Source organism: Nannobrachium achirus (genome assembly GCF_963921795.1).
Source record: "Nannobrachium achirus genome assembly, chromosome: 13".
Taxonomy (NCBI): domain Eukaryota; kingdom Metazoa; phylum Chordata; class Actinopteri; order Myctophiformes; family Myctophidae; genus Nannobrachium; species Nannobrachium achirus.
In genome coordinates, this window is record NC_137833.1 from 23875898 (window position 1) to 23889694 (window position 13797).

Consider the following 13797-nt stretch of genomic DNA (forward strand, 5'->3'; position numbering starts at 1 on the left):
TGAACCAGGGCATTATTAGCCCCATTCTGCACCCATCAAGTTATGCAGTGTATGGACTTCCTATTCTAGTGTTCATACAGTTTACTACCCATTGGTCTGCACATAAATTGTAGTTTTCCTATACTTACAGTGTAGTTGTACATCAAAAATATGTCTATGTCGCATGTCTATGTCGCAGCTCAACATGTTGTGAGCTAGATGGGCTATTTTAGGCACGTGACACTGATGCTTTCATCATCGTTTCCATTGAGATATTCACAACAACGAACCACCCACCTTCATTTATTATTACTTATTATGACTGTGTTGTCATGTTTACAGGAAGAGCACTGGCCCCTCTTCCTGTCCCTGGTGGTGGTGCCTACTTTCATCCAACTGATGATGTTGCCATGGTTCCCAGAGAGCCCACGGTACCTGCTGATAGAGAAACACAACATCCATGCCACAATTACAGGTCAGTTGAGTTCAGGACGCATCAGAGGCCCTCTCCAAATAAGGCTGCATTGTTAGAATTCATTCAAATATGAATTACTCTATTGCCATCCTTTCCACTTCTGTTACTGAAGAATTTGCTGACAGCCACATTTCTCTCCCCCTCTCTCTCTCACACACACACACACACACACACACACACACACACACACACACACACACACACACACACACACACACACACACACACTTCTCTCTATCTCTCTCTGAAGTCATACAGGACCTTTTCCCTCCCTCTCTCTCTCTCTCTCTCTCTCTCTCTCTCTCTCTCTCTCTCTCTCTCTCTCTCTCTCTAAACATTTCAGGATTAGTATCCCATAGACAGAAGATCAGCATTACTCTGTCTACTGATACGTCAGGGTAAATCTAATGTGCTAGATCACCAGAGAAAACCAGCACTAACAAACCTATGTCCAATGTTGATACCGTCCCAATGTGATGGTCCCCTCTAACGTCTTTGCATTGGGGACTGCATGCCCATAAGTCAGACAATCTCATTACTCAGTCTATGTGGCTACGAGTCTGGCTATGCAAGTCTATGACAGGATAAAATTGTTTAAAGTCAAAAGGTTTTTCATCATTCATGTGTACCCCTTCCTCCCCTCTGCCTCTCTCTCTTTCAGCTCTAAAGTGGTACAGATCCAAGGTTAATATCCAGGCAGAGATCGAGGAGATGCAGGAGGAGCAGCGTTCCTTGTCGTCAGTGGAGACGGTGTCGGTATGGCGGCTGTTGATAGACGACACAGTCCGCTGGCAGGTGCTAAGTGTGGTGCTCATCAACATCGGCATGCAACTGTCCGGCATCGATGCTGTAAGTTAGGGACAACTGATATGTACTGTGATGTCACTGGAGTAAAATCCATGTATGTGAAAACTACAAACATTAGTTCCTAGTTTTCAGTGGCCTTGACATTGTTCACTATGTTTACGGTAAGATAGCTATCTTGACTTCAAGAATATGGATCAGGTTGATGTAATGGCTGCCTAAAGGGCCTTTCAGACGGAACGCGGTTGCCACGTCCTAGTAATTTATTTTCAATGAGAGGCGGGCGGTTATTTTGGCAACGCGGAGAAGTTTAGGCGCGGCAATGCGAGTGGGCACGGTCCTGTGAAATTCCCACGCGCGTGTTCGTTGGTGCATGTGCACACGGGCGGCGAGAGCTGGATTGTGGTCATATTTGTGAAATACCGCGCAGTGTTTACTCGCTCAGCGAGTGCGTTTGTGTCTCACCGCGGCGCTGTCCCCGCTGATCCTAGCTGGAGCCCCCGCGGCACCCGCGCTCCATCTGAAAGCCCCTTAAGTCCGGCTGGTGCTTCTCCTCAAAAGGTATTATGGGAATTTTAGGAACACTGAGAAAGGTTGTCAGCAATCTGTCAGTTTGTATTCTGATATATATGGACTCTTCAACAGTAAACTGAAACGTACATCAACAGCTCGACTGCTTTCCTTTAAATGGTGTGAGCTTACTTGGGAAGTAGCTGTGGTCAATGCTAAAATGTATGTCGCAACTATGAAGTAAAGTACAGTGATGATGACTACATGCAGCAGGTTAAAGAGCATGAAGGCTAGTGGAGTGCACTGCTGTATATATACTGTAGGCATGTCTCTTGGTACTCTGGCCCCCATTCCTCTTGCAGTACTTTCATTTCCACTGCTTTGATTTGTTAATTTCCCCTGCATATTATATCAAGTACTAATATTTTATTTCCCAATACTTCTCTTCCTCTCCCCCTCCTTTACTCCACCCCACCTCACCCCTCCACCCTTTTCCAACCCTCATTTTACCCACCTCCACTCATCTGATTGATCTAGCTTATTAGACAAAAGGACGCCAAAATGAAAGTGGGCTGAAACAATCCCTCATCGTTTTATAAGCCTCGCGTGGTCCCAGAGATTATAAACCACCCCAAAAAAAACGGCGTCATCATCTTTTACGCCGATACGATTAGCCAAATACCCTCTCTGAATTACGCCTCGGAGATTCATTAATTATTCAAACGATTAGCGGGGCGTGCGAGGGCCAGAAAGTGCAGCGTCTAAGCGGCGGAGCTGAACTCATTAGCGGCGCTCTTCTCTTGGCTGTATTTTTAGCTGCTAATTAGCTCTGCCTGAACAATGAGGTCCCATTGCTGGAAGACGCTGAGAGAGAGACTAACACTGGCTGTGACAGTAATGATGGTGACGATGGTGCGATTGATGAGGATGATGGCGATGACAGTGACCGTTGCGGTGATGATAACAGGTTCTGGTGATAGTGATGATGAAGATGCGTTGGTGTCATGGTGATGATGACATTGGGGATTATGAAGATGATGACGGTGGTGATAATGATGATGACCATGATAGTGACTGTGAGGGGGATTACAATGGTGATGTTGATGATAGTGGCAAGCATAGTGATGATGTTGATAGTGAGGATTATGCTAATGTGATATTAATGATGACTATACGCTAACTATGTATAAAAAAATTAAAAAAAACTTCCACCCACAAATGTGAAATGAACAAAATCTGGAGTGGTGGTGATGATGAAGAACGACTGATGATGAGGGTGACAGTGAGGATGATAATGAGAATTATGATGACAAATGAATGTTGTGACAGTGGTCACTGTGATGATGAAGATGATAATTCTAATGACTTCAGTGACGGAGATGACGATGAAGATGATGATTAAGGTTGTGGTCGTAATGACAGTGGTCCTGATGAAGATGATAATGAGGATGAAGGTGATGAAGATAGTGATACTAATGACAGCGGTGATGGTGATGACGAAGATAACGATGAAGGTTGTGGTAGTAATGATGGTGGTGACAGGCATGCTGCCTGAGGTGATTCTTCTGCCTAAGTAGATGTGGCAGGTGGCAAACCTTGGCACCGCTCCAGGAGCTCTGTGTGTGTGTGTGTGTGTGTGTGTGTGTGTGTGTGTGTGTGTGTGTGTGTGTGTGTGTGTGTGTGTGTGTGTGTGTGTGTGTGTGTGTGTGTGTGTGTGTGTGTGTGTGTGTGTGTGTGTGTGTGTGTGCATGCGCACACAGCCCTGTGTGTGTCCGCCTTCAGCCATTTGCATACATACGTTTGTATTTGCGAGTTTATGTGTTTGTTTGTTTGTGTGTGAGTATGTTTGTGTGTTTATTTGTGCACATGGCCCTGTCAGCCCTTTTTAACCATTTGCATATGTGATGTGCGAGCGCGTGTGTGTGTTCATGTTTATTAGCGCACATACCGTAGCCCTGTGTGTCGGGTCTGCCGGGTTTATCTATCTACCTGCTCTTTTCACCATCACCGTCTGCTACCTCCAGTTAATACCCCTCCTGTCTGTTGCCGTTACCTCCCCCTAAAGCCTCAAATTGAATTGAATTGAATCCGAGCGCATGTCCGCTGCCTCTCTGTGGCAGTGCTTGGCCACCTGTGCCAGGCAGTGCCACCTGTGCCCACAGCCCTCGGGTCGTAAAGGCTTGCCTCGCCATTTAGAATTTTAGTGTTATTATATCTCTTCCTTGGGCACTTGTCACGTGTTGAGGGGAAAACGTGTTTGAGCTACACCACTGAAAAACGCTTGTTAGCATTGTTCGCGTTTACTGTTCAAGTCAATGGGAAGGGATAACCTCAAGCTAGCTTGGTAGCTTGTAACTAATGATGGCAATTATTTTCACTTCATGATTAAGGTGGTGGATATTCAGCCGCTGGTCCCTCTGCATTGTACTCCATTTGATTGGTTGGAGCCCTAATCAAAATGTTTATGCCTTGCAGCTGGTTAAGTTTAGGCATGGGTTTAAAGATGTATTTATTGTTTATAGGTCAGTGTAGAGAGTCAGGAAACCAAGGGCAGAGGGAGAAAGGAGAGATGTGGTCCATGGGCTTACAAGGAGGATTATGGTATGTGCACAAACTGGCTGAGCTACCTGCCCACTCAGGTAGCTTTAGTTAGCTTAAAGTAAGCTTTTAACCATACAGATTTCCACCGATTTGCATCGATAGTCGTCGTTTGCCGGAAGGGAGCTTATCGAGAGGTTTTCGGCAGCGAGTCGGAACCGTTATCGACGGAAGACTGGAAGACTGGACATTTCCAGTTTTGCTGAGTAGCCCTGGCCCGTCTGTAGAATTGAGGCAGTTGTAGAGTGGACAGTTTGCTACTGCTGCAGAACCACCACCTAAACACAACATCAAAGTAGCTTATAACGAGCAGACCTGGAAACACAGTGTGCATGCACACAATTGCATACAGTAACTACAGTCGTTATACAGTAGGCTGGAAAAAATGCGTTTTAGTTAAAGTTAGGCAGTGTTAATATGGTTATGTTTTGGTGTGGTTAAGGTTGAGGCAAGGATCTGGGGAGCATGCTCAGCATGCTGTGCTCTGAGAACAGTATGGGTTTCCACAGAGCACCCTGCAGTGGCTGAATATAATAATGTGTGGAGATGCGAGATGAAGTAACAGTTGAAAGAATTTGATTTTAAGAAATCTAGAAAATAATGTAAAGATGCCAATCTATTGTGTTTTTACTACTCACCTTCTCTTAACTAACCAGTAAGACGCCTAAGGGCGAAAAGTGACCTTGCCCTAAAGGGCGAGGTCGCGCATTACCTAGTTGCTAGTTTCTGTCCCAGAGAGCTAGTTTCTGTCCCAGAGAGAGAGAGAGAGAGAGAGAGAGAGAGAGAGAAAAGAAAAAGAAAAAAAAGCCATGGCTCACTAGAGTGGATTTTAAAACCTTTTAATACACGTTTTGAAGGACCATGATAAAGACTTATGTTTTGGAAAAACATCATGTCATGAAACCTTTAAGAAGTGGCCAACCTAAACCTTCAATATGCAGCAAAATCTTCCATCTTAATTACTATATTTTGTGATCCATTCTTACTATACAGTATGAAATCATCAAAGTGCTGGTGGGATTTAATCCCAGGCCAGCTGGGGTTTGTGTGGAGTCAAGGGTCTTTATCCACTGTGTAGTCTTATGTTTCTTGGTTCTTTTTTTCCTGTAGATTTGGTTTTATACCAATGACATCTTTGAGAATGCGGGTATCCCATTACCAGAGATCCAGTATACCACAGTGGGGACTGGAGCCATTGAAATCATCGCAGGACTAATTGGGGTAAGTTTTCTTTCTTTCTTTCTTTCTTTCTTTCTTTCTTTCTTTATCTGTCAACCTATCGACCGATCAAACAATCTCTGCTTCCTTGGCCTAGAGTGGTTCTCCTTTCTATTCCTTCCTTTTTAGTCTGGTTGTCCCTGTATAGGGCAATCAGACTATAGTACTTGTCCAACTTTATTCCATCTTCCATCGTCTCCTAAGTATACTTTTCTTTGCTGCGCTACTCCTCCTACATTTTTGGTGGCACGGACTTGGGCCATATTTCAAATCGACCAGCTTCATCGGAACATGCATGCGTGCATTTTGCTAAGAGATCTGTTATTATATAGTTTAATTTATTTAAATGTATTTGATTTGTGAACAAATTTTCTCCAATGACTTTAATCAACCTTTCCCAAATATGGAGATGGCTGACATCATAGACCACATGAGACTGACACCGTATGTCCATATATGGGCTTTCCAAAATATGGGCTTAATATTGATGACATCAGGGATCTCCATATATGGGCATAAAAGGACAAGGACATTCATTTATTAGTGAATTAATTTTCCCCATTGATTTGAATGGGGAAAATTCAAATGGTAAGACGAAACACGGCAACCACACTTTCTTTCTAGTTTATTTTAGTTTCTTTTCTTTTTAGGTATTGATGCTCTGTGTCTGGAGGCCTTAACTCAATTCTCTCTCTCTCTCTCTCTCTCTCTCTCTCTCTCTCTCTCTCTCTCTCTCTCTCTCTCTCTCCTCCAGTGTTTTACCATAGAGAGGTTAGGCAGAAGGCCTCTTATGATCGGAGGTTTCTGCATGATGGGAGTCTGCTGTGCTGGGATCACACTGGCACTCCTTCTACAGGTGTGTGCGCGTGCGTGCGTGCATACGCGCTCGTGTGTGCGTGTACGTGTGCCGTGTGCGTGTGTGGCTATATTTGGGCTATATTTGATTGTTTCTATTTTAGGGGGAAATGCATGATCATTGAATGATGCACAATGTTTATGTCAAATGTAAAAGTAACGTAATATGTAATATTATTTTCTCAACTCAAAGATATGTTTTACTTGCTATCATCTTTAAACTTTCATCATTACTTTTAACATGTGATTGATCAAATTTGTTCAAATGTCACATAAACTCCTAAAAAGAAGTCCAGAAACTTAACTTCGTCGATTATTTCTCTCCTTCAATAATACCAATTGGTATTGTATAAAATGTTATATTGTTGTTATTGTTGATTAGTCACCTTTACGATCGTGGAACGAGCAACACAGCTAAACACGTGGGTAGCCCCCCCCCCCCCCCCCCCAAACATTCGCCAAAATTCCCCAATATGCTTTTGTTATTCGCTCTCTTTTGAGCGACCTGCCAGCACACACCTGCTGTGTGTGCCAGTCACCTGAGCTTAGGTCCTGCAACTTAAAAGAGATCTGTCTCTGGGGGACAGAACTCTATCTGTCAGGTGGTCAGAAGTGGCCTGTTCACTCCTCATGTATTCAAAGAAGCATGAGCTCAGTTCAGGACTGTCTTCACCCAGTTTGGTAGAGGGAGAGTAGCGCCCAGGATTACAGCTTAGGCAATTGGCAATGGGTGAAAAATGGGTTACAAAAAAAAGAGATCTGTCTGTGGTACTGTTGTGCAAATCTTGCCTGTAAAGAAAAGCCATGGTTAAGCAAGGCTGAGGAACTGGTCTTCTTGGGAAAGCTTCCTTAGCGGTTTGTCTATGACTTCACCAGTCTCACAGAACTCACAGGTCCTAAGTTTGGAAATGGTGCCAGGGATGATACCAAATAATGATGCCACTTTGTGTAACGGAACACCAGCTTCCGCTTGCACTATTATCCTCAACAAACTCACACAAACTCAACAAAGTATAGCGGGACCTATGCTCAGGGGCCACTCACACACCTGTGCTGGCAGGTCGCTCAAAGGAAAACGAGAGCGATTACCATCAGAAGCATATTGGGGGATTTTGGCAATTTTTTGGAGGGTGCTCCCCATACTGTACGTTTAGCTGTGTTGCTCATTCCATGCTCACACGTGTGTGTGTGTGTGTGTGTGTGTGTGTGTGTGTGTGTGTGTGTGTGTGTGTGTGTGTGTGTGTGTGTGTGTGTGTGTGTGTGTGTGTGTGTGTGTGTGTGTGTGTGTGTGTGTGTGTGTGTGTGTGTGTGTGTGTGTGTGTGTGTGTCTTTCCCCTGTGCAGAATCGCCTGTCTTTCATGCGCTACATCAGTGTGGGTTGTGTTGTGGGAATCATCGCTGGCTTCTGTATTGGACCAGGTGGGTCGCTCTTTTCCAGACCACTGCCTGGGATTTCTTGGCCCTTTTAGAACAGTTTTTGATCACATAATATTTTGTCATGTCTTCCACTGTTTGTTTTATATTATCATTATATGTATTTGCTGTTCAACATGTTCTTAGTCATTGATTAAATCAAGACCCGAGGAAACAAACCAAGACATCTAAGTGTATGAACTTGTGTGACAGGGTTTCCAGCTAAGACAGCAAGCAGACTGGTGTGCTTGTGTACACACTGGTTTTATGTAATGAAATGGCACCCTCTAGTGATGATACATGGGATATTTCTTAAAGAGGATGCCACTAAATGTGAGCTTTTCCAGATATTAATACTATGGCAGCTCTAGATTTAGTATGTTGACATCTTATTGCTCACTTTTTAAAAAGTGCGTTGAAAATGTCCAGAGTGGGGTCACAGAGAAAGACCAACTTCACCAATTGAGAACGCTACTGTTCTAGACCAAGGGAAGAGTCATTCTATAATTTGAGTGGTGTTCCCATTTAGCCAGTTAAATGGCTATTCTGTATATTTCAAAAATATTGCAACAGGGTATTTAAGCTCTTTTTAAAATGTGTTGACATTCTTTGAAAATGTTTGAATTGACAATAAATAAGGACTCTGGTTGAAAGGGATTAAAGGCAGACAGTTATTCTACTCTGTCTGATTATACACATCCAGACATCCTGATGATTTGGTCATACATTCCGTATAAGAGAGACAAATAAGAGACATATTCCTATAATAATATGCATTCTATGATGTACGACTCTTATGTCCACACGCTGCTCTGGCCTTCACCCGATTGGCTGTGTATGTTCGAGGACCCGTTACTTAATTAGCCATTTTTCGCACCTCATTGGTCCAAAACATGATAAATGCTGCCGCTGAGGGTGAATAATCAAATCAGCATGAATAATGAATTGCAGCCATACGCTCTGCAGGAAAATTATATTCCTCCACCCAAAGCCCATGGAAGATAACTAATAGTGCCAAGGGTTCTTATGCATCCATAGGATTATTGGGTTTAACATAATGTGTGGTTTATTTATAATCGTGTGTGTGTGTGTGTGTGTGTGTGTGTGTGTGTGTGTGTGTGTGTGTGTGTGTGTGTGTGTGCGTGTGCGTGTGCGTGTGCGTGATGTGACTGTTTGCTCCTGTTCCAGCGGGCGTTCCCTTCCTCATCACTGCAGAGCTGTTTAAACAGTCCCACCGACCGGCAGCCTACACCGTGGGAGGGTCCCTCAACTGGATGTCCAACTTTGCTGTTGGCTTCGTGTTTCCTTTTCTACAGGTGAAAACTCTTCTTATGTCTCTGCTATGGTTGCAGCTGTGACAGACCTGCATGAGCCACTTTCCTTTTCTGAATGTATATAGTTTAGTTTAGATCAGTGGTTTTCAACCAGTGGTCCGGGGACCACCAGTGGTCCTTGAGGGAGTTCCAGGTGGTCCCCAGCTAAATGATGGAGAGTTGGTAACCAAATGGACCCTTTATACTGTATAGATCTTTAACCCGTGAGAGCGTAAAATTAAACCAAATGGATCCTTACGGGTCCATTTGGTTTCATTTTACGCTCTCAAGAGTTAAATTATTGTTTAACACCTGCATTACTTATTAATTAATTTAGAAGAAATCTTACAGAATGTAGATGAATTGTTATTTTGATTGAGCTGTTATCAGTTGGAATTCTATGAAACACTATGGAATTCACATGGAATCCTATCCAACGATAAAAATAAATAGTTTAGGGTCTGAGTGGCTGAATCTCATCAAATGGTGGTCCGTGGCTCAAATGCTGAATAAATAACACACTTTGATATGAAAAGGTTTGAAAACCACTGATTTAGATAGCTTAGGTATTTTATGTCATGCTTGACCAATGGTCCCGTCATGTCTCTTTGCAGTGCTAATAGCTTCTTTGTCTTGCTATTTTCAATGGGAAGCATATCATCAAGCCATGTGGCTCATAGGCCTATCTTATGGCCTCTACTGTACATGACGCTAGTACAGTATGTCGCCCAAAATTAGGGAAGGCATTGAGTACCATTGTTTATAGTCTTTGGTATGGCTCAGCCGGGGATTGAACACCATCCTCCCAGTCACAGGGCGGACACTCGAACTACAAGGCCGCTGAGCTGGTTTAATAGAAAGACAGGATTTCTGCCCGACAGCGACAATATGGTGGTTCCTCATATCCCTCAGAGCTTACCAAGTATGCAGCTCTTAGACTGCTGATGAAACATTATTACAACTTTGTCATACAGGCGCCAAGCCTTAAACAGTGTAATTTGTAGCCTCGCAATAACAAAAGGCATCGCCAGTGCAACATGCAGTGGTTCCTAATCATGGATTTGAGCCCCGCTTGGAAAGGCACCGAAGATCTTGAGGTATTGAGGTAGTCAGAAAATATTTTTTGCACAAGATAATGTAATAACTCGCTTTCCAGACCTCAGCTCATATTTTCTCAAACATAAAGTCTCCAAGGAAAAAGGTCTGGTAAATACTGTTCTGAAGAACCTTTAGCACTACACAGTAAAATCCTCTGCGTTAATGTATCCATTTGTTAGAGTTCAATCAACACCCAGGATTCCACTGTGTACCTGAATTGGCACAAACTCTTCTGAGTTTACTAATCATTTACGAGCTGCAATCTGTATCTTACATGCTGCCTTACATTGTCCTTGCCCTGTGTTGACATGACTATTGCCTTGAATGCAGTTCAGTCTTTCGTTGTTCCCAAAGGGACATTTCATAGCAGATATTGCTATAACGTGAATACCCGGTGAATACCGGCGGCGACTGTGTTTTGGGGCGAGCGTTTTCGGTATCCCGTACAACAATCCTGGTCATCTCATGGCTGTTTCACCATCTGTTATCCCATTGAAGGATCATTGTGCTGCTTCTTTCTTCAGTTACACTAACATGGCATCTGCTTTGACCTCTCTTTGCCGTGCATGGCCTATTCCCCCTGACTTGTGACGCTTTGTTGGATTCCATTGCCCACTGCAAAGCAAAAATATAGGTTGTAGGAGTAAACCTCCAACTTGTCTACCCCTTCCAATGATCCACCCACTTCCACCAGCCATACACCATCATATATAGTATACCATACATATCTGCTCATCCATGTGTTCATACATAAACCCCTATTCCCATGTTCTATACACACACACACACACACACACACACACACACACACACACACACACACACACACACACACACACACACACACACACACACACACACACACACACACACACAAATGTCTCATTCCATTCATCCATCCTTCCATCCATCCACCTATTCCGTCATCTCTCCAGAGGTCAGCAGGCTCTTACTGCTACCTGGTGTTTGCCGTTGTGTGCTTCTCCGTGGCCATCTATGTCCACCTCGTCATCCCCGAAACCAAGAACAAGACGTTTGTGGAGATCCACCGCATGTTTGCCAAGAAGGAGGCTATCCCCGAGACCCAGGGCCTGGCGCAGGTGGACCAGCTCAAGCTGAGGAAGTTGAACGGCTACGGGACGCTGGAGCATGGCTCGCTGGAGTTTGACAGCTCCTCCTCCGTACCTTAAGCCTGATTTACACTTTGTTGCGTGCCGGTGTCGTGTACGGAAAATATGTGATTTACAAGCTCACAATGCTAGTTTCAGCGCACTACACATACGTCGTATGATGAAAATTAAGGATTAGCAGAGGCTCAGTACCTGTTGCAGGGGCCTTTCAGTCACCCTTCCGTGCATCCCCTTATTTCTACATCTTTTCGACAGCATTTGTCTGGACCCAGATGAGTTCTACATGTTGGGTCATGTTGCCTTTGATCAAGTTTGGGTACGTTTTGGGTGCTGAAACATTGCTGAAAAACATTTGATTTCCTTATCAAGGGGTGCTGACATGGTTAAAGAGACCATCATGCAGTCTCTGGCCATGATACCTTATGTTTTAACCACTTAAACCCTATATATTTTTCGTTCTGCGTCAAATAGAGAAAAATAACCGATCTACAAGCTCACATTGCATTTCAGTGGGATACATTGCACATTTGTAGATCTGCAATATGTTTGCCTATTTTCACCAAATGTTTGCCTATTTTTGTTGAATGCTTGCCTATTATATGACCAGAATAGAGACACTAGGGTTCTTGTGCTTAAAGGAGTAGTTCACCCCCAAAATGACTTTTTTTCTATTGATTACTCACGCCATGGACACTTGAGTTCAATAATATTTTTAGTTTTTTGTCACATTCCTAAGACAAAAATGTGTTTACAATAAATTTACCCCCATTCGTTCCGGATGGGGACCCAAATCGATTCGGGTCCCCATCCAGAATCAATGGTGGTAAATTTACTATAATCACATTTATGTCTTAGGAATGCGACAAAAAATATATATATTATTGAACTCAAGTGTCCATGGCGTGAGTAATCAATAGAAAAAAAGTCATTTTGGGGGTGAACTACTCCTTTAAGACTTGATGCCAGATAGACATGCACACAAATACCTATACTTTTTCTTCTATGACACGAAATAAAGATATATATAATAAAACAAGAAAGGTAGCAGGTTAATACGACACAGATGTGGCTGTGTTTAAGAGAGATGAGGTGTATGAGTGTGAAAAGTATTAATATATGAAAGACATTAACGATTTTATTATATTCTTATTCATAATCATTTCTTCATGGGGGACAAGCAATAATGTACAAATTACTGTATAGTGTGAATTCCCTATTTTGTGTTTTTTTTTTATCAAACATTTTGTAAATAAGTCATATTGTCATATTCTTTTCAAAATATATTCCAGTTTTTATAGTTTTTAACATTTATATAGATACCCTGCAACACCTTGTATACTTAATCACTACAGTTTATTCAAAGGACTACGGTTATTTCCTTAAACCAGCTGTGTGAACTAGCAGTCGTTTTAAAGACTGTGTGAATGTACTGTCAGATCTGTACAATGTTTTTAGCTAGGTGTGTTTGTACATGCGATTTAGTCAATCCTGAAATTAGTAATTTTTTAATTCTAATGCATATAAATATACTGTGTCTATATTTGAACTGTGTACATTCCGATGCAGCATTTTATGGCGGTGAGGGTAATGGCAAAGCATGATGGCGTAAATGAATTAAATCACTGGTATCTTTGTGAGTATTTGAGAGATTGTCTGACTTGGCACCGACTCTCCAATTTGATGGCTCAAAATGATGTTTTACTGTGTTTTAAAGATGCAAACGGCATCTCACTCTATTCCTCCATCCATCCATCCATCCATCCATCCATCCATCCATCCCTCCATCCATTCAGCCAGCCAGCAAGAGCCAGTAAGAAAGAAGTTCTACAATGTGGTGTTACACAAAGTAACACATCTAACTCAATCCTGACCTCTTGTGGCTGAATGTAAATACGCCTGCAGTGCACACATACAAACATGCACACACAAAAATGTGTATGTGCATACCACAGAACACACAGAAACAGCACAGTGTTGTAATTAATGACACTGCCTCTGCCCTAATAAGCTTTGGGTTTATTCTGTGTGTGTGTGTGTGTGTGTGTGTGTGTGTGTGTGTGTGTGTGTGTGTGTGTGTGTGTGTGTGTGTGTGTGTGTGTGTGTGTGTGTGGTGCGTGTGCGTGTGCGTGTGTGTTTGTGTATGTGTGATGGCATTAAAACAGGGCTGGAAGACGTTGACAAATGTCTGGTTTCACTGAACAAGGCCACTGACAAATGAAAGGGAGCCACAGCGTGCGGTGGTTCTGTCACCGAGTCATAGAACTGGATAGATGAGAGCACAGCACAGATCCACTACAAACCAACCCAATTAGACTGCAGGGAGAAGGGGGAGAGAGGGGGAGGAGTGGGAGAGAGGGAGAGAGCCTGGGACAAAATGGGAGCCACTGAAATGAGAGAGAAAAGA

The 13797-nt window shown here is 43.1% G+C and overlaps 1 protein-coding gene across 1 annotated transcript in view; it reads left to right on the forward strand.

Moving 5' to 3' along the window:
• The window catches only part of slc2a15a (solute carrier family 2 member 15a), a gene marked incomplete at both ends in the record, with an annotated part of 30222 nt that extends 18769 nt beyond the window's left edge, over window positions 1-11453 (forward strand). Inside the window, 7 exons of the mRNA XM_080740141.1 lie at window positions 322-454; window positions 1116-1303; window positions 5477-5587; window positions 6339-6440; window positions 7783-7858; window positions 9041-9168; window positions 11199-11453. Of these exons, the coding sequence (XP_080596267.1) occupies window positions 322-454; window positions 1116-1303; window positions 5477-5587; window positions 6339-6440; window positions 7783-7858; window positions 9041-9168; window positions 11199-11453 (993 nt within the window). The remainder of the gene's footprint in view (window positions 1-321; window positions 455-1115; window positions 1304-5476; window positions 5588-6338; window positions 6441-7782; window positions 7859-9040; window positions 9169-11198) is intronic.
• Window positions 11454-13797: the final 2344 nt, after the last annotated feature.